This window comes from Microcaecilia unicolor, chromosome 6 (assembly GCF_901765095.1).
Source record: "Microcaecilia unicolor chromosome 6, aMicUni1.1, whole genome shotgun sequence".
NCBI lineage: Eukaryota > Metazoa > Chordata > Amphibia > Gymnophiona > Siphonopidae > Microcaecilia > Microcaecilia unicolor.
The window spans coordinates 333,238,046-333,259,482 of record NC_044036.1 but is presented as its reverse complement, the minus strand read 5'-3'; the positions used below and the strand labels follow the sequence as shown (position 1 = coordinate 333,259,482).

Genomic DNA, 21,437 nt, shown 5'->3' with positions numbered 1-21,437 from the left:
AGCTGGACTGGACAGGACCCAAAGCGAAAGTATTATCAAAAAAGTCTAATAATCTGCTCTAAAGACAGAACAAACACACGTAAGAAGTTGACCATTTTCAGGTTTTGGAGGTGGTTAAGTATCAGGCTTTCGGTGATCTTGGCCTGTACTTGGAGAGCGATAGAATTAAGCAGTTCAGTTTTTAATGATGAGGTCTGTAAAAAAAAAATTTGCGTTGCAGGAAACAAAAGTTTTACAGAGAGGAGCTGAACATGACCTACCCCGATATACAGGCAGCACAGCTGAACCTGCAGGCAAACTGGCTCCGGTTCCACCAGGAAATCAGTCATTCTGGACTGTATCCTAGAGACAGTCTTACAGTTCCCAAACTTCTGGAAGATATCAGCAACTTTAACACCATCAGCGCTGGTAAGAGCTAAATAGTACATCAAACATTAAGGACGGGGCTGTCGTTTACAAAGACATGAGAAATGTTAACAGCATATCCAGGGGCCCTTTTACAAAGGTGCATAAAGGCCTACACGCATGCCAAATCAGCATTACTGCCTGGCTACCGTGTGCCCCGGACGGTAATTCTGAATTTGGCATGCGCTGAAAACGCGTAGAAGAAAATAATTTTCTATTTTCTACCGCGTGGCGCTTAGCCAGCGGTAAACAGCAGTGGGTGCATACCGCATGCCTACCACCCGGGTAGCGTGTGAGACCTTACCATGAAGTCAATGGACGTGCTGCTTTTTATTTTGCCGCACGTCCATTTTCCGGCCCCTTAAAAAAAGGCCGTGGCAAAAACTGGCCCCGCACACACCCAAAAGATGCACCCGCATTTTTTCCCGCAGTTTAGTAAAATGGTCCCCAAATGTCTTTGCATGTCGTTAATGAAAGAAAGTGAGCAAGCCCACCCCCACACACACATTTTGGGAGAGTTTTGTTTGTCAATGTGTGCACTTTTTTGAAAGAATGCACACAATTTGCAAAGAATGTGCACTCTTTCAAAAGAAAGTGCCCTGCCATGGTAGCGCACACATTCAAACCATTGTGCACGTGTGAACCACTGGGCATGCGTGAATCTTGCTGGCAAAAGAGTTTGCCCTCTTTCCGAAAGAGTGTGCCCTCTTTGCAAACAGTATGTACTCTGTTGAAAGGGCACTCACTCAATGACTTTGCTTCCGTGGCGACAAAATGGCCAAAAGAAAATGAATAAACCTAACGTTCCTGGCAATGACACAAGAAGAGACACGAAACGAAAATTTTCTGACTGCCCATCACTATCAGAGAGAAAGAGGAGTGGGGAAAAAGACCAAGGTTTCCAGAGATTGGAACGCATACAATCTTGAGTAAGACAGTGTTTATTAAAAATCAAAGCAACTCAACACAACGTTATGTTTCGGCCAGAGGGCCTGCATCAGGAGTCTACAAAAACAAATAAAATGAAACTTATATAACTTATGAACGCAATTACAAAAGATAAAAAAAATGTTCAGTCAAAGTATATGAAAAAAATAAATAAAAAACATAAGTAATACCAAGTTATCTGATATAAAAAATGATATACAAAGAGGTTATATAAAAAAATGAGTTATTGCTGAATGTGAACACGTAAGTTACGGTTAAAAAAGCGAAAGCGTTTTGCAACACAAGTATATTAACCACATGTAGTAGAATATCCATTTGAATGCAATAAAAGCTCTTGTGATAATATGAAATCAGTGTAGACTTTCCAGCTTATAATTGAAAAAGAAAAACGCCTACATTGCGACCCAAATCGGGAGATAGACGTTTATCTCACAAAAACGAATAAAGCGGTATAATCGAAAGCCGAATTTGGACGTTTTCAACTGCACTCCGTCGCGGATGCGGACAAAGTTGATGGGGGCGTGTCAAAGGCGTGATGAAGGCGGAACTGGGGCGTGGTTATCGGCCGATCAGAGATAGGCGCCTTTCGCCGATAATGGAAAAAAAATATGCGTTTTTAGCGAGAATTTAGGGCACTTTTCCTGGACCCTGTTTTTCCACAAATAGGGCCCCAAAAAGTGCCCTAAATGACCAGATGACCACTGGAGGGAGTCGGGGATGACCTCCCCTGACTCCCCCAGTGGTCACAAACCCCCTCCCACCACAAAAATATGCCGTTTCACAACTTTTTATGTTCACCCTCAAATGTCATACCCACCTCCCTGGCAGCAGTATGCAGGTCACTGGAGCAGTTATTAGGGGGTGCAGTGGACGTCAGGCAGGTAGACCCAGGCCCACCCCCCCTACCTGTTACAATTGTGCTGGTAAATGGGAGCCCTCCAAACCGCCCCCCCAAACCCACTGTACCCACATGTAGGTGCCCCCCTTCACCCCTTAGGGCTATAGTAATGGTGTAGACTTGTGGGCGGTGGGTTTTGAGGGGGATTTGGGGGGCTCAACACCCAAGGGAAGGGTGCTATGCACCTGGGAGCTCTTTTACCTTTTTTTTTTTTTTTTTGTAAAAGTGCCCCCTAGGGTGCCCGGTTGGTGTCCTGGCATATGCACTACGAATCCTGGCCCCTCCCACGAACAAACGCCTTGGATTTATTTGTTTTTGAGCTGGGTGCTTTCATTTTCCATTATCACTGAAAAACAAAAACGCCCAGCTCACAAATTGTCGAATAAAACATGGACGTCTATTTTTTTCGAAAATACGGTTCGGTCCGCCCCTTCACGGACCCGTTCTCGGAGATAAACGCCCATGGAGATAGACGTTTTCGTTCAATTATGCCCCTCCACGTGAACATTAGTATGTGACCAAAAATATATAAAACCATTTTACAACACAAGTGTATTAACGCCATGTGGTGAAATGTCCATATGAATGTGATAGAAACAGTTGTAGTGATATGAAAACAATATAGCCTTTTTAAATGTAACTTATGTGTTCACAATTTCAGCAATAACTTGTTTTTTTATATCATATAACCTTTTTTATATATATTTTTTATATCAGATAACTTGGTATTACTTATGTTTTTAATTTTTTTTTCTTATACTTCGACTGTCCATTTTTTAATCTTTTGTAATTACATTCATAAGCTATACGTTTCATTTTATTTGTTTTTGTAGACTCCTAATGCTATATCAGCAAAGAAGCCTCCAGCAAATATATTCCGTGCATTAAAAAATGAGGACGGAAGACCGAACGACAGCCGGCGTGGTTAAAAAGTGAGATGAAGGAAGCTATTAGAGCTAAAAGAAAATCCTGCAGAAAATGGAAGAAGGAACCGACTGAAAATAATAAGAAACAGCATAAGGAATGTCAAGTCAAATGCAAAGTGCTGATAAGGAAGGCTAAGAGGGACTTCGAAAAAAAGATTGCATTGGAGGCCAAAACACAAAGTAAAAATTGTTTTAGGTATATTAAAAGCAGGAAGCCGGCAAAAGAATCGGTTGGACCGCTAGATGATCGAGGAGTAAAAGGGGCGATCAGGGAAGGCAAAGCCGTAGCAGAGAGATTAAATGAATTCTATGCTTCGGTCTTCACCAAGGAAGATTTGGGTGGGATACCAGTGCCGAAAATGGTGGGAGCCGGTGGTGGGAGGCGAGGATAGTGCTGGGCAGACTTATACGGCCTGTGCCAGAGCCGATGGTGGGAGGCGAGACTGGTGGTTGGGAGGCAGGGATAGTGCTGGGCAGATTTATACGGACTGTGCCAGAGCCGGTGGTGGGAGGCGAGACTGGTGGTTGGGAGGCAGGGATAGTGCTGGGCAGACTTATACGGTCTGTGCAAGAGCCGGTGGCGGGAGGCGGGGCTGGTGGTTGGGAGGCGGGGATAGTGCTGGGCAGACTTATTCGGTCTGTGCAAGAGCCGGTGGTGGGAGGCGGGGCTGGTGGTTGGGAGGCGGGGATAGAGCTGGGCAGACTTATACAGTCTGTGCCAGAGCTGGTGGTGGGAGGCGGGACTGGTGGTTGGGAGGCAGGGATAGTGCTGGGCAGACTTATACGATCTGTGCCAGAGCCGGTGGTGGGAGGCAGGGATAGTGCTGGGCAGACTTAAATGGTCTGTGCCAGAGCCGGTGGTGGGAGGCGGGGCTGGTAGTTGGGAGGCGGGGATAGTGCTGGGCAGACTTACTCGGACTGTGCCCTGAAAAGGACAAGTACAAATCAAGATAAGGTATACACAAAAAGTAACACATATGAGTTTATCTTGTTGGGCAGACTGGATGGACCGTGCAGGTCTTTTTCTGCCGTTGAGGTAATTTCGTGAAGATTCAGACTTGTTTCTGGTAGGCAGGTCGATCAGACTGAGCACATATCCCGGAGATTCACCATGGATAATTTTGTGGATTAATGTGTGGACCTTGAAGTTGACTCGCTTTTTGATAGGGAGCCAGTGAAGGTTTGCACGGAGAGGGGTTGCGCATTCAAGGCGTGATTTGCCAAAAATGAGTCTTGCTGCTGTATTTTGGGCCGTTTGAAGTTTCTTTAGGATATGGGCCTTGCAGCCTAAGAAAATGCTATTACAGTAGTCGCGGCATGGGTAAGTACCGTGGATTGCACCAAATTCCGGAACGTTTTCAGGGGGAGATAGGGTTTAACGCGTTTCAGTATCCACATCATATTGAACATTTTCTTTGTAGTGGATATAGCATGGTTTGCAAGTGAAAGGTGGTTGTCTAGTATCACTCCAAGGAAAAGGGGATTGTGATGTCTGAGTTTAGTAGAAGGGTCCTTGTGACTCAGATATCAGATTAAATTGTAAGTTCTTTAAGGGTCAGGGAATCACTGCACCTGCACCTATGGGGCCAGATTCTATATAAGGCACCTAAAAATCCATGCGGTAAACATTTCCGCCTAAGCTTATTCTATAAGCGGTGCCTAGATTGAGCCACGGCATATAGAATACGCTTAGCTGATATCCCAGCGTCTAAAACTACACATGTCCATTTACACCAACACGTAGATTTACACGCACTGGGCATAGGCGTAGTTTGACTGTTTCATTTGGGGGGGCAAAGGATGGGGCGGAGCATATTAGCATATTCATTTGCATATATACATATGCAAATGAATATGCTAATATGGAGGAAAGAATTGAAATTTACAGGCAAAATATCACAGATGCACATTTCAAAAAGCTGACATATTTCAATTAATATATTCTGAATAAAATACTTTTTTACCTTGTTGATCATTTAGTTTTTCTATTCGCTTTGGTCCCAGTGTCTTCTGTTTTATGCAGTGTCTTCTTTCCAGTAGGCTTCCCTCTGCTCCCCGCCCCTCCCAGTCCCATCCATCTCCTGCTCCTTCCCTCTGCTCACCTCATTTCCCAGTCCAATCCAATTCCTGGTCCTTCCCTCTGCTCCCCACCCACCCCTCCCAGTCCCATCCATCTCTTGCTCCTTCCCTCTGCTTCCCACCCCTCCCAGTCCCATCCATCTCCTGCTCCTTCCCACTGCTTCCCACCCTCCCAGTCCCATCCAATTCCTGGTCCTTCCCTCTGCTCCCTACCCACCCCTCCCAGTCCCATCCATCTCTTGCTCCTTCCCTCTGCTTCCCACCCCTCCCAGTCCCATCCATCTCCTGCTCCTTCCCTCTGACCTCCTTTCCCAGTCCAGTTCAATCCAATTCCTGGTCCTTCCCTCTGCTCCCCACCCACCCCTCCCAGTCCCATCCATCTCTTACTCCTTCCCTCTGCTCTCCACCCTCCCAGTCCCATTCACCTTCCCTCTGCTCCCCCCCCCCCCCCCCCCCCCGCGAGGTCCAGGATCGTGACTCCGTTTACCCCCTCTCTTCCTCCCTCCCTCCGGTGCAGGCAGCAGTCTTCTTCAGCCTTTCTGTGTTCCTGGCAGCGGTAGCGACGTACACACTGCCTTCGGTCTGCCCCGGAAGCCTTCTCTTCAAGTTCCTGTTCCCACCTATGCGGGACAGAGCTGAAGGCAGCGTGTACGTCGCTACCGCTGCCAGGAACAAGAAAGACTTAGAGAAGATTGGTGCTGCCTGCGCCGGAGGGTAGGAAGAGAGGGGGTAGATAGACACGCTCGTCTCCGTCCGCTTCACTGCTTCCCTGCCCTCTCTGTCTGCATCCCGCCTTCCTCTGATGTCATTTCCTTTCGGGTGGGAAGCAGCGAAGCGGACGGAGACGAGCGCGTGCCTGCTTGGTTTTTTTTTTTCACTTCTAGCGCCAGTCCACGTCATCGTCGTTTGGGGGGGCATTGCCCCCCCTCGCCCCCCCCAGTCTACGCCTATGGCACTGGGCCATATTCTATAACTAGGAGTGTAAATTTGGGAACACCCACGGAATGCCCATTTCTCCGCCCATAGCCACGCCCCTTTTGAAATGCATACATTAGAATTTAGGTGCAGTTCGTTACAGAATACACTTAGCGAGTTGTGCGCATAAATTCTAATTATTGCCAATTAGTGCTCATTATTGCTTGTAAAGAGCTGTTAAAAATGCTGATTGGCTTAAACCAATTAAGTTACGCACGTTGTTATAGAATACGCCTAGATTTCAGTGCAGATCTCTAGGCGCAATATATAGAATCCGGCAGATGGCGGTTTAGGGTGCTGTGTAAATGAAAATTTTATGAGCTGTTCTTGTTTTGCAGATTACAGCCCAGATGAAAAGGCTCTGCTGGGGACATGTGACTGTAGCCAGAGTAAGTACAGCTTCCCTCTGCTGTCGTGTTGATATTATTACATTTGCCATAAGAGGTTACAGGAGAGCTGTCTTCATTCCATTGCAGTTTGTAGAAGGTTGAAGCAAATGCTGGGATAAATCCTATGAGAATGTTTATTGACTCTTTTGCATCACTTTGGGAATCTATCCCGCTTATTTTCGAAGGAGAAGGGCACCCATCTTCCGACACAAATCGGGAGATGGGCGCCCTTCTCCTAAGGGCGGCCAAATCGGTATAATCGAAAGCCGATTTTGGCCATCCTCAACTGCTTTCCGTCGCGGGGACGGCCAAAGTTCAAGGGGGCGTGTCGGCAGTGTACCGAAGTCGGGACAGGGGCGTGGTTAAAAGATAGGCGTCCTCGGCCGATAATGGAAAAAAGAAGGGCGTTCCTGACGAGCATTTGGCTGACTTTTCTTGGTCCCTTTTTGTTAATGACCAAGCCTTGAAAAGGTGCCTGAACTGACCAGATGACCACAGGAGGGAATCTGGGATCACCTCCCCTTACTTCCCCACAACCCCCTCCCACCCCAAAAAAATTTTTTTTAAATAGAAGGCGGAAAGCGTTCCCACGTTATTCTTTTGCAAGTCCCATGTGCTAATGAAAAAATTAGCACCGGACTTGCAAAAAGGAAAAAAAAACCCTCTTTTAGGGACACATTAGACGTGCGAGAAAGTCCCGCATTGAAAGACACATTGGGTGTTCAGCTAGGGACGATGAGTTCATGGTGGATGCAGTGGCGTAGCAAGGGGGGGGGTGGTCCGCCCCGGGTGTCAGCTCAGGGCGGGGTGCTCCCTGCCAGCTCCCCCCCCTCGGCAAATCGACACCCCCCTCACACACCAGCTCCCGCACCCTACCTTTAAAAAGAATATCGGGAGGCGAGGCGCAGCGCCTCGTGCCTGCCCTTTATGTAAAAGAAATGTGGACTGTCGGGTCTTCCCTCGCTCTATCTGTCCCGCCCTCCGCTGACGCAACTTCCTATTTCCGCAAGGGCGGGACAGACAGAGCGAGAGAAGGCCCGACGGTCCACATTTCTTTTACGTAAAGGGCAGGCGCGAGGCGCTGCGCCTCACCTCCCGATATTCTTTTTAAAGGTAGGGTGCGGGAGCTGGTCGGGGGGGGGGTGTCATCGTGCTGCACCCGGGGGGGGTGCAACGGCGAACCACCCCGCCCCGGGTGGCAGCCCCCCTGCTACGCCACTGGGTGGATGGACTATCACACAAATAAGAGGACAGCCACTTTCTATTTGAAGAAGGACCAAAAATGCACATTTTATGGCAGTGCGGTCAGTTTGAAACCAATCGGACAGTTTCAGTACTTTGGACCATTGTCAAGTTATTCAAGAAGCATTCGGTTCCTTCCTCCGTCTTTGTAACATTTTAACATACAAAAGATCTGTAAGAGTAACTTGGGCAGCATTCCTACGGACTCATCTGGGGTTTTCTGTTTTGACAGGGGCCTAACTGTTTAATGTGTCATTTTTTAATGCACAAGAAGAGAATCTCCTTAGGATAAATCTTCTAGGCTTGTAGATATTTATTTATCCATTTCCCACTCTCTCCTAATTCTCTCTTTCAAGTCGTGAAGCCCAGCGGGGTCCACCTGAAACTGGTTCTGAGGTTCCAAGACTTTGGAAAGGCTATGTTCAAACCCATGAGGTAAGGGATCACGCTAGGGGATCACGCTAGATACTTTCCCTAATTAGCAGTCACTTCCTTCCAATGTGCAACTAGCATAGATAACCCAGAGATTATGGTAAATTGAACTGGAGGGTGAGCAAATCATCAAAATACCTACTAGGACTGAATGTAACTCACCCTTGTCACCTCTCGTTTATACTACTGCAATCTGCTTCTTGCTGGCCTCCCACTTAGTCACCTCTCCCCTCTCCAATCGGTTCAAAACTCTGCTGCCTGTCTTGTCTTCCGCCAGGGTCGCTTTACTCATACTACCCCTCTCCTCAAGTCGCTTCACTGGCTCCCTATCCGTTTTCGCATCCTGTTCAAACTTCTTCAACTAACCTATAAATGTACTCACTCTGCTGCTCCCCCCCAGTATCTCTCCACACTCGTCCTTCCCTACACCCCTTCCCGTGCACTCCGTTCTCTGGATAAATCCTTCTTATCTGTTCCCTTCTCCACTACTGCCAACTCCAGACTTCGCGCCTTCTGTCTCGCTGCACCCTACGCCTGGAATAAACTTCCTGAGCCCCTACGTCTTGCCCCATCCTTGGCTACCTTTAAATCTAGACTGAAAGCCCACCTCTTTAACATTACTTTTGACTCGTAACCACTTGTAACCACTCGCCTCCACCTACCCTTCTCTCCTCCTTCCTGTAAACATTAATTGATTTGATTTGCTTACTTTATTTTTTGTCTATTAGATTGTAAGCTCTTTGAGCAGAGACTGTCTTTCTTCTATGTTTGTGCAGCGCTGCGTACGCCTTGTAGCGCTATAAAAATGCTAAATAGTAGTAGTAGTAGTAGTAGGTTTGGAAAGGCAAATAATTAAATTGAGCCAAAAGAACTCAAATCCAAATTTATCAACAGCAAACAAAAAGACAAGATTGTAAATTGTATTCCAGGATTATGGGTGGAGGAGGTGAGAGGGACTGAATAAAAGAGCCACCTAAAGATGTTAATAACAGAAGCAGAGGGATGCAAATTACTGTCAGGGTTGAATTTACCTCTTGCACACCCCAAGATGCTCAGAGGATCCTTCTCTAAAGCTGTGGCAGGGAGTTGCATGGTCTTGATCAGGAGGAATGGGGTTCACCCTTCCAAACTCCGAAGAGAAAAGAAGGAGTAGACTGGGTAGACCATACAGGTCTTTATCTGCCATCATCTACTATCTGGCCAATATTCAGAGTGATTTAAGCAAGTAGGAGAGGCTCTGTCCCACTTAAATCGTGGTGAGCCACCCAACCCCCAATATTCAGCGGCACTAAACTGAATTTTGCCATTGAATATTGTCTCTGACTGCCCATGTTAAACGTTGGCAGGTCAGGGGCGGTTTAGGGGGGCAGCACTGGGGAGGAGCTGGGAATTAAGTGGGTGCCATCAATATTCAGTGACAGGACCTGCATAGCTAAGCGAATGAATTTAGGACAGCTCAAAAGCTGTCCTAAAATCACCCGCTTAGCTTTTCGGGCCTGACACTGAACATTGGCCGGACCCATATAACGAGGTTTTAAAGTTTATGTCCCCCCCCCCCAATCTCCCTCCCAATCCCTGAAAAAGTTCCCCTTCCCCCAGCCCACAAGACTCAAAACCGTCTGCAAACAGCAGGATCGAGTGGACTTTGCTCCTGCTTCCATCACCACCCCCCCCCCCCCCACTGGACCACCAGAGATATAGGTAGACCTGGGGGACCTACCTAGACCACAGGGGAGATGGGGGTTGAGGGGAATGTTCGGGGGGACTGGGGGCTTAATACTGGTGATGACCTGGGGGAAGGGGGAAGGGAAGGAGACGAGCTGCTTCAGGAGGTACAGGGTCCCAGCTGATATTCAGCCAGAGCCCACATAACTGTCTTATGTGGGCCCTGCTGAATATCGGCTGGGACCCACATAAGTTCCGACGGCCAGTGCTGCACCATTTAGCCCTGGATATTTAGTGCTGGAGTCCACATTGAATATCTGGGGTTAATTTAGCCAGCCACAGTCAGTGTTAAAAAAAACGCTGAATGTTGCCAGGTGCATATCTATGAACGAAACATTCTGCAAAAAGCACAAAAAGCAGAGACAGCCAAGGGGATAAGGATGTCACTGGAGCCTCATCCAGGTTAATAATGAATTGATGACCAAACATGGCTGTGTTTCAGCAAGTGCTGCATCAGAGGGAGGGGGGTCCTTAATTCGCTATGAGAATATGCTCAATATGTTTGCACAAAACTCAGCTCCTCACACAATAGTTTATAGTTTTTTGAAACTTGCTATACCGCCCAAGCTGACTCACAGAACTGGGCAGTCCACAAGCTAAAATAATTTCTGTCTAGCCTTGAACCTAGCCTTGCCTTGAAGTTCCAGCCTTGCCTTGCTTTGAATTTCCAGCCCTGATTTGTCTGTACCGTGCTCCAGCCCTGCCTTGTCTCCGAGTTCCTGCCAAGAGCCAGCCTCGCTTTGTCTCCAAGTTCTTGCCAAGCTACAGCTCTCCCTTGTCTCCAAGTTCCTGCCAAGTTCCAGCCCTGCCTTGTCTACGAGTTCCTGCCAAGCTCCAGCTGTTCACAGGGTCTTAGCAAAGAGATCTTTCTCTCTCTTCTCCATGGCTAAGACTGGAGAAAAAGCCAGTACATCCTAGCTGAATTTGAGCTCCTGGGCCAATCAGATCCCAGAACAAAGTTTTAAAAGTAGCTGGACACATCACTGCAGGCTACTTCTTCTCTGTGTTAACTAAAAAAGCAACAGTCATTTCTCTGTAACAGCTTTAAATATAAATTATTATTATTTATTACATTTGTACCCTGCGCTTTCACGCATATTGCAGGCTCAATGAGGCTTACTTGATACCTTTGCAATTTGGGAGGTGTAAATTAAGGTGGGTGCGAGACGACAATGGTCTGTTTCTGGCTGGTAGGTCGATAAGGTTGTTCATGCAGTTAGGGGATTCACCATAAATGATCTTATGAATCATAGTGAGGACTTTAAAATTTATTCTTTCTCTAATGGGAAGCCAGTGAAACTTCTCTCAAAGAGGTGTTGCGCTGTCAAATCTTGACTTGCCAAAGATGAGTCTGGCTGCCATGTTTTGGGTAGTCTGTAGCCTCTTCAAAATTAGGGTCTTACATCCTGAGAAGACACTGTTGCTGCGTGTGTGAGTACTGTGGATTGCACTAGGTTCCGAAAGGTGTTCAAGGGAAGATAAGATTTTACTCGTTTCAGAATCCACATCATGCTGAACATTTTCTTTGAGACGGATTTACCATGGTTTTCGAATGATAGATGGTTATCAATAATTACTCCAAGTATTTTTAGGTCGTCTGATATGGAGAGTTTGACATCAGGGGTGCTAAGAATAGTTGGGAGAAGTGGAGAGTATTGGGATGAAAGGACTAGGCATTGTGTTTTCTCTTTGTTTAATTTCATCTTGAAAGCGTTAGCCCAAGAGGTTAGGGTGGTCATTCCAGTATTGATTTTATCAGCAATTTCAGATAGATTGGATTTAAAGGGGATAAATATGGTGACGTCATCAGCGTAGATGAAGGGATTGAGACCATGTTTAGTTAGCAACCGTGCTAGAGGAATCATCATGAGGTTGAAAAGTATTGGGGAAAGTGGAGATCCCTGCGGCACCCCGCATTCAGATGACCATGGGGACGATATGTTTGTAGTCCCTTTGACTTGGTAAGTTCTTGAGGTAATAAAACTTTTTATCCAGTTTATGATATTGCCGCCAATCCCAATTTTGTCCAGAAGTTTGGTTAGGATTGTATGATCAACCATGTCAAAAGCGCTGGATAAGTCAAATTGGAGGAGAAGGATATGGTTTCCAATTGCTATTTCATGTTTGAATTTGGATATTAAGGTAAGAAGGACCGTTTCAATACTATGAGCTGAACGGAAGCACGACTGCGATTCGTGCAGGATGGAGAATTTCTGAATATATTCGTTGAGTTGCAGGGTCACTCTATTTTCCATTAATTTTATATTTATATTTATAATTAAATATGCACCACCTGCTGGCCAAACTAGAGAAATACACTTCATGAAATAATTCATATGCTGGAAAATTTACTATTTTGTCACAAGTAGCAACTAATTTCTGAGGGGTGACTTGATCTAAAACAGATGACAAAATTGAGTGGAAACTGGAAGTCATATCATCAAGGTCAAGAGTATCAAAGTCTGGGGAATAAGAAGCAAGGAATGACATGAGAGTCCACTCTAGCCAAGAACTTAGAAAATTTAGGACTTGGTTTTTCGACATGTTGAGGGAGGGAGAGGAAAATGGAAAGTTCTGAGTGATCTGACCAAGGAACCAAAGTACAAAAGAAGCATTTGGAGACAATTACAAGTCACTCAGAGTAATGATGTGATCAAGAATATGATCCACTCTATGAGTTGGAAAGGAGACCCACTGTCGTAGGTTCAAATCAGTAAGGATTGTCAATAAAGATCTTGAATGGGGATGAGAAGGTGTATCAACATGAGTATTGAAGTCTCTTAAATCAAGAATGTCTCGCTAGCAGATCGAAGCTTAGGTTAGAGCTTGGAAACAAAGAAGGCAGCTCTGCTAATTGCAGATCAGTAGAGTAGATGATGACAAGGCCACCAGCTGCTCTGGAATATTTAGCATGAGAGATAACTTCATAACCCAGGGGAAGACAAGCATAAAAGTAACTTTCATCACCCATTTTTGTCCAGGTCTTGGTAAGACAAAAGATTTTAAGCCCACCGTGATTGGCACGGTGATTGGCACTGTGGTTGGCTGAGAGAGACCTGAAGGGGTATAATCAAAAGGGAAGGACATCTAACTAAGTGGAGCTGTGGCCAAGTAGTTACATCACTGGTCTTGTAATGCAGAGGTGGCCGATTCAAATCCCACTGTTACTACTAAAAAAGCTATGAGCAAAAACAGTTTTGATTTCCCCGTTCGGGGAGAACGTCGGCCATTAAGGGAAGTGCACATCAGGGACATTTTTAATTTGTATGAAGTCTTTATTGAACATTTCTCAAAACAATATCACAAAATACAGCACTCCAGAACAAGTAAGTCATAACATAACTGATCAGCAAGATCCTTTTTTTTTACAAGCTGGCCAACTGGCTTCCCCTCCTAGGGAAGGAAATTCGCGTGCAAATGAGCAGCTCATTTGCATGCGATTTCCTTCATGCATGCCCTTCCCTTACCGATTCGCTAAGGGATCGGTAAGGGAAGGACTCTTCCGTGCAGTTTAGTGCACCTGGCTTTAAATCTGCTCCAGGGACCTGCACGCTGCTGTCATGGAGTTGGCTGGCATAGAGGCTGGCAAAAAAATGTTTAAAGTGGGTTTTTTTTTTGGATGGGAAGGGGTTGGTGACCACTGGGGGAGTATGGGGAGGTCATCCCCGATTCCTTCCGGTGGTCATCTGGTCAGTTTGGGCACCTTTTTGAGACTTGGTCGTGAAAATAAATAGACCAAGTAAAACCGGCCAAATGCTCGTCATCGCCGGTTTTCTGTTTTCCATTATCAGCTGAAGCCGGCCATCTTGTAAGCATGCTCACGTCCCGCCTTCGCTACCCTGCCGACACGCCCTCTTGAAGTTTGGCCGCCTGCACGACGGAATGCCGGCGAGTGTGTCCAAAAATCGGCTTTCGATTATACCGATTTGGCCGGTTTTAGGAGATGGCCGACCATCTCCCGATTTGTTTCGGAAGATCGCTGGCGATCTCTTTCGAAAATAAGCCTGTAAGTTAACCGCCTTAACCACCTTTTCTGGTAGCGAATTCCAGAGTTTATGAAAACATGAGCTTAGTAAAGTAGAGTCTTTGCTGGATCAACTTATTGTGTGAGGAGACTAGTGTTTGTGCAAATACATTGAGCTTATTCTCATAGAGAATTGAGGACCCCTGACACAGGCACTTGCCAAAACACAGCTGTGTTGGGTCATATTAACCTGAATGTGGCTCCAGTGACAACCCTATCCCCTTCGAAATCTCTACTTTATTTTCTTTCTTTCTTTCTCTGTCTAAAGACATCCTGCGATCAAGGGCCTCATCCTTCTACATCTGCACCCACTCTCTTTCCTGTTAAGCCAACTTCCGTAAAAGAATTTTATTGGCCCATCCACTTTACCCAATAGTCGATCTCCAGTCATATTGCTCCCACAACTTCTCTCTATATTTGACCCACACACCCGACCTCTCACAGTTAAATGATTCTTTTCTTTGTCTTCTGACTCGGTATTCTTTTCAGACAGAAAAGAGAGGAGGAGACCCCTGAAGATGTTTTCTATTTTGTTGATTCTCAAAGACACAATGCCGAGATTGCTGCCTTTCATCTGGATAGGTATGTGTTGGAGAACAGTGCTTTTCAATCCTCCCTTAGAGGCACACCAAGCCAGTAGAGCTTTCAGAATTACCACAATGAATATGCATGAGATAGATTTGCATACAGTGGGTCTTCAGTGTATGCAAATCTATCTCATGCATATTCATTGTGCTAATCCAGAAACCCAACTGGGTAGGTGTGCCTTTAGGAGAAGGCTAAGAAACACTGTTGTAGAGTCTTCCTGTTTACTCTCAGTAGGTCACCTTTTATGACCAACCAAGCAGGTGAAATTACTTGGAAAGAGGAAGTCAGGGGATTGTTCTGTGTAGTTTCATTGTAGAATAAGGAAGGACAGAAAGTTGAAAGAATATGACGAGAGAGAGAGAAAGTAAAGTAAAGAGAATACAAAGTCAATAAGATGGGAACCTGGACTGCTAAGTGTTATTGTTTTAGAGTTGGGCCACTTAGGGTCAAATGTACTTGAGGAATTTTTCCCCATTGTTTATCTATAGATAAAATGCTCAGTACAAGGATTCCCAATTGTAGTCCTCAAGGTTACAAGCAAGGTCATCACAATGAATATCCATTAGACGCATTCACATACATTTGGATAATTTGCATATTTGATCTGTAAATCAGACCCATTTGCATCTCTCAAGGACTGGAATTGGGAAGCCCTGGGTTAGTACATCTGGCCTAAAACTACACTGTGGATCAGCTGCTCTCTTTGAAGCTTTTCATGTGAGCAGAGCAATTACACAGGATACAGACAATAGCTTTATAAGCTGTCTAAATATTCAAGGATACAGACAATATTTCCATAATTTTCTTCTTCTTTAATAGTGATGAAACAGTCTCTAAAGCAAAATATAAGTTTATTAGTGAGCATATTAATGTCTAAAGTATAAAAAAAACCACTGTTCTTAGGCTTAAAAGCAGCAAAATTCCTTAAGTCAAGTAAATTATTGACATACTAGGAAAGAAGGCCCATTTCTCAGAGCAATGAAACGGGCGCTAGCTTTTTTGGGGGGGGGGGGGGTGACTCACATACGGAGAAGAGTGGCGATTTTCCTGGGCCGCCCCATGGCTCGTCGCCGTTGTAGCTGGTTCGTGCGCTGCCGCTGTTGTTAGCGTTGTCGTAGCTCTGTGTGGGTGGCGATTTTCCTGGGCTGCCCTCGACGTCATCGCGTTTTGACGCGAGGGCGGAGCACAGGTACAGTAATAAAACTCACCCTCAACGTTTGCTCCGCCCTCGATGTCATGACGTTTGACGCGAGGGCGGGGCCCGGTGGCTTCACCACCACGAACCTGAAGGAACTGAAGTCAGTGGCTTGGCTTCACTGACGTCAGTGTCCTCAGAACGTTGAGGGTGAGCTTTATTATAGTAAATAAATAAAAATAACTATCAGAATTTCAACTGGCCTTGTACTCTGAAAGCTGTAGGAAGCCACCTCAGAAAGAGTCTGTTTGTAGTTTGTTTCTATAACTATTCCAGTCTCCTGCCAAGGTAGTAATCATGGCATGGTAGGTGCACATATGTTCCTCACATCTTCTTGTGTCCCTAAATTAATGTTCAGCATTTATCAACATTCTTCTGTGTAGGATCCTGGATTTTCGACGAGTGCCCCCAGTGGCTGGAAGGATGATTAACATCACCCAGGAAATCCTAGACGTGGCAAGCAATGAAGACTTACAAAGTGTTTTCTTTATATCTCCAGGTAAAATAGAAAATCCCACACTCCCGTGAACTTACCAATCTGACCCTCACTTTCACCTCTTGATCCTTGCAAAGGGCAAAGGTGATAGAAAGTCAAGCAAGGCCATTACATAGAAACATGGAAATTGATGGCAGATAAAGACCATCACATGCTTTCTTGAATTTGAATGTAGTCCTTGTCTCCACCACCTCCACTGGGAGGCTGTTTCACACATCTACCACCCTTTCTGTAGAGAAATATTTCCTTAGATTGCTGCTATGACCCTTCATTCCAAAACTTCAACAGAGGTATTTACAGTAAATTTCTTTATCATATCTTCCCATCCCATCTTTCTTCCAAAGTATATATATTCAGATCTTTAAGTCTATCCCCCTAATGAAGACCAATAACTATTTTAGTAAGCATCCTCTGGACCCGTTCTTTCATGTTTTTATCCTTTTCAAGGTGTAGTCCCCAGAATTTATCTCCCTATGCACCCAAGTATTTTGCTGCTGCCTTTTTTGCCTGTTTAGCCACCATCCTGGCCAAAAACTTGTGAGGAGGCACCTAATCCTGTGTCCTTTTCCTCCTGCCCCTACATCACACCCTATGGCCTCTCTCAGTGTCATCAACCCCGAACCTGCATCCTTCCTTATCCTCTCTTCCCCTATGGCCCCTTCTGCATCCTTTCCCTTGTACCCCGTGTTCCAATCCATGAATTTCCCAAAGGGCCTCCAGTCTTCAGCCCTCAACCCTTAGACCCTACCAGGGTCTTCCTCCTCCTCCAGAGGCAGAAAAAGACCTGTATAGTCCATGGAGTGGCCTAGTGGTTGGGGTGGTGGGCTTTGGTCCTGAGGAACTCAGTTCAATTCCCACTTCAGGCACAGGCAGCTCCTTGTGACTCTGGGCAAGTCACTTAACCCTCCATTGCCCCATGTAAGCCGCATTGAGCCTGCCATGAGTGGGAAAGCGCGGGGTACAAATGTAACAAAAAAAAAAAATCCAGTCTCCCCTTTTCCCTTTCTCATCTATAACCCAGGAGCAGATTTTGAAAGGGCTTGTACTCAGTTTTCAGGCCATTGATGATTCTGTTTTTTGTTTCAAGTGGATAATACTGCTTCTCTGTTTAGCTGTCGAAATCTAGTGTCCAGTGACAGTTTAAAATATGCTCCATAATAAAGATATAGGGGCCGATATTCAGACTGCAGGAGTTAGTCCGGCCGATATTCAGCGCTGGCCAGTTACGTTCAAACTGACCAAAGATATTCCAGCAATACAAGCGGCCAAAAATGGCTGCCAAACCCATGCTAAAAATCAGCAGATATCCAGTTATATCAAGCAGTGGCGTAGCCAAGGGTGGGCCCATTCCCACCCACTTTGGGCTCAGGCCCACCCAGTAGCAGCACGCCTATGATGTGGCTGGAAGGGATTGCCAAGCCTCACCAGCTGAAAACTCCCAACAACTGTCCCTCCTGCATACCTTGTAAATAACAGACCTTCGCCCGCAGCAAACAGCAACGGATGCGTACTGCTCACACTGGCCGCACAGCCTTCCCTCTGATGTATTCCCGCGTATGTGGAAACAGGAAGTTACATCAGAGGGAAGGCTGTGGGGCCAACATGAGCAGTGTGTATTAGTTGCTGCTCACTGCTGGTGAAAATCTGCTATTTAAAAGGTATGCGGGAGAGGGGGGATGTTTGAGAGAACATATGAGAGAAGGAGAGACCAAATCGCCTGTGGGATGGGGCGGGGTATTTCTGCCCATCCATCTTGGGCCCAGGCCCACCCAAAATTGAGTGTCTGGCTACGCCCCTGATATCAAGTTATTTAACCAGTTATCTACTAGCCCCTAATTAGCAATATTCAGTGGGAGCAGTGCTGTAGCGAGGGTGGCTGACACCCGGGGCAGGTCGCCGCTGCGCACCCCCCCCCCCCCCCCGGGTGCAGCACGGCGCACCCCCCCCTCGGTGCGCATTCTTACTGCCATACAAAAGTGGGGGGCGGGCGGGAACGCCGATCCGCCCTGAGTGCACGTGGCTGGGAGGTGCGTCGGCTCCACTGGTTCCCTGCTCTCTCTGCCCCGGAACAGGAAGTAACCTGTTCCGGGGCAGAGGGAGCAAGGAACCAGCGGAGCCGACACCCCCCCAGCGGCGTGCACCCGGGGCGGACCGACCCACCGACCCCCCTTCCTACGCCACTGAGTGGGAGATAGCCAGCTAAGAACCCTTTAACCAGCTAGGTGCTGTTCCTGGCCAGTTAAATGATTTTAAATAACTTAAGAGTTTCAAGTGAACAGTTTACATAGTAACATAGTAACATAGTAGATGACGGCAGAAAAAGACCTGCATGGTCCATCCAGTCTGCCCAAGACAAACTCATGTGTATACCTTACCTTGATTTGCACCTGTCTCTCCCAGGGCCCAGACCGTACAAGTCTGCCCAGCAGTTTTTCCCACCTCCCAACCACCTGTCCTGCCTCCCATCACCGGCTCTGGCACAGACCATACAAGTCTGCCCTCCCCTATTCTTGCCTCCGAACCACCAACCACCAACCCCTCTTCCCCCCACCCTCCTCTGAGGCATATTTTCAAAGCACTAAGTGCTTTGAAAATGAGCCCGTTGTCTCTTAGTTTGCATTTTATGTTTTTCACATGCTGTAGTATAGCAACGTGAACTTTCACAGAATCCTTGCTACTAAGCAGACTAGGCATCCGCCCAGAATACAGTGGGGGAAATAAGTATTTGATCCCTTGCTGATTTTGTAAGTTTGCCCACTGACAAAGACATGAGCAGCCCATAATTGAAGGGTAGGTTATTGGTAACAGTGAGAGATAGCACATCACAAATTAAATCCGGAAAATCACATTGTGGAAAGTATATGAATTTATTTGCATTCTGCAGAGGGAAATAAGTATTTGATCCCTCTGGCAAACAAGACCTAATACTTGGTGGCAAAACCCTTGTTGGCAAGCACAGCGGTCAGACGTCTTCTGTAGTTGATGATGAGGTTTGCACACATGTCAGGAGGAATTTTGGTCCACTCCTCTTTGCAGATCATCTCTAAATCATTAAGAGTTCTGGGCTGTCGCTTGGCAACTCGCAGCTTTAGCTCCCTCCATAAGTTTTCAATGGGATTAAGGTCTGGTGACTGGCTAGGCCACTCCATGATCCTAATGTGCTTCTTCCTGAGCCACTCCTTTGTTGCCTTGGCTGTATGTTTTGGGTCACTGTCGTGCTGGAAGACCCAGCCACGACCCATTTTTAAGGCCCTGGCGGAGGGAAGGAGGTTGTCACTCAGAATTGTACGGTACATGGCCCCATCCATTCTCCCATTGATGCGGTGAAGTAGTCCTGTGCCCTTAGCAGAGAAACACCCCCAAAACATAACATTTCCACCTCCATGCTTGACAGTGGGGACGGTGTTCTTTGGGTCATAGGCAGCATTTCTCTTCCTCCAAACACGGCGAGGAGTTCATGCCAAAGAGCTCAATTTTTGTCTCATCTGACCACAGCACCTTCTCCCAATCACTCTCGGCATCATCCAGGTGTTCACTGGCAAACTTCAGACGGGCCGTCACATGTGCCTTCCGGAGCAGGGGGACCTTGCGGGCACTGCAGGATTGCAATCCGTTATGTCGTAATGTGTTACCAATGGTTTTCGTGGTGACAGTGGTCCCAGCTGCCTTGAGATCATTGACAAGTTCCCCCCTTGTAGTTGTAGGCTGATTTCTAACCTTCCTCATGATCAAGGATACCCCACGAGGTGAGATTTTGCGTGGAGCCTCAGATCTTTGTCGATTGACAGTCATTTTGTACTTCTTCCATTTTCTTACTATGGCACCAACAGTTGTCTCCTTCTCGCCCAGCGTCTTACTGATGGTTTTGTAGCCCATTCCAGCCTTGTGCAGGTGTATGATCTTGTCCCTGACATCCTTAGACAGCTCCTTGCTCTTGGCCATTTTGTAGAGGTTAGAGTCTGACTGATTCACTGAGTCTGTGGACAGGTGTCTTTCATACAGGTGACCATTGCCGACAGCTGTCTGTCATGCAGGTAACGAGTTGATTTGGAGCATCTACCTGGTCTGTAGGGGCCAGATCTCTTACTGGTTGGTGGGGGATCAAATACTTATTTCCCTCTGCAGAATGCAAATAAATTCATATACTTTCCACAATGTGATTTTCCGGATTTAATTTGTGATGTGCTATCTCTCACTGTTACCAATAACCTACCTTTCAATTATGGGCTGCTCATGTCTTTGTCAGTGGGCAAACTTACAAAATCAGCAAGGGATCAAATACTTATTTCCCCCACTGTAGATATTTGCATCTAGCTTAATGTGACTTTGGTTAATTTGGGTTGATCCGTTTTCAGGATCAGGAATGTGATGCCCTCTAAGCCCCTCCTTTTGTATCTCTGTACTTTTTCAGTTCAAAATGTTGTGCTGTGCATTTCCCTGCCTTGTATTTCGTGTTTGTTGAATGTTAGAATTGTGTGTGTGTTGCTTTGATGTTGATGAAAAGTGATGTATTAAATCCCCAAAATAATACAAATAGGACACCAGCATTTGGGAGAGAGGGGTTGCAGAATACCAGGAATACAGCATGTCTTCTCCTCCCCCTCCCCCTTTTCCTATCTTCCCACTTCTGGACAAATGGCTTCAGCACAGAGCAGGGTCTCCAACCATGTGCTGCTGCATTCCCTTCCCGCTGGCAGGAAGTCCTGCATTGAAGGGTAGCGGGACACAGCAGGAGTCAAGCACAGGCCTGTGGATAAGGAATTCGTACTGGCACTGGATCCATCTTCCTTTTGGCTCTGGAAAAGGCAGGGCAGAACAAGCCTGGCAGAAGGAAGGAAAGAGGGAGAGAAGCTGTGGACATGGGAAGAGTGTAGGGAAGATGCTGGATCATGGTGGGTAAGGAGGTGAAGGGGAAAAGTTGTATGATGGGGGTAGGGAAGGCAAGGAGAAATGGGCCAGTCCTGGACCGAATCCTGATGGGGAGATGCATGATTAAAGTGTCCTCTCTCTTTCCTGGTTCCCTTCCTCCACTAGCTGTGCTGGGTTATTGTACATCCATTTGTTTACTGTAAGCTGGAAAAAGCTGTATATTTTATTTATGTACTTGTTTAATTC

The 21,437-nt window shown here is 46.4% G+C and overlaps 1 protein-coding gene across 6 annotated transcripts in view; it reads left to right on the top strand.

Moving 5' to 3' along the window:
- FAM20A (FAM20A golgi associated secretory pathway pseudokinase) overlaps positions 1–21,437 on the top strand; it is an 82,252-nt gene that overhangs the window by 43,470 nt on the left and 17,345 nt on the right. For 3 of the 6 annotated variants that reach the window (XM_030208495.1, XM_030208491.1, XM_030208496.1), the window contains exons 2-6: positions 221–408; positions 6,570–6,620; positions 8,219–8,297; positions 14,537–14,625; positions 16,185–16,325. In XM_030208495.1, coding sequence (XP_030064355.1) covers positions 221–408; positions 6,570–6,620; positions 8,219–8,297; positions 14,537–14,625; positions 16,185–16,325 — 548 coding nt within the window. Of the gene's footprint in view, positions 1–220; positions 409–6,569; positions 6,621–8,218; positions 8,298–14,532; positions 14,626–16,184; positions 16,326–21,437 lie in introns of all 6 variants that reach the window. The other 3 variants (XM_030208492.1, XM_030208494.1, XM_030208493.1) reach the window with 3 other exon arrangements.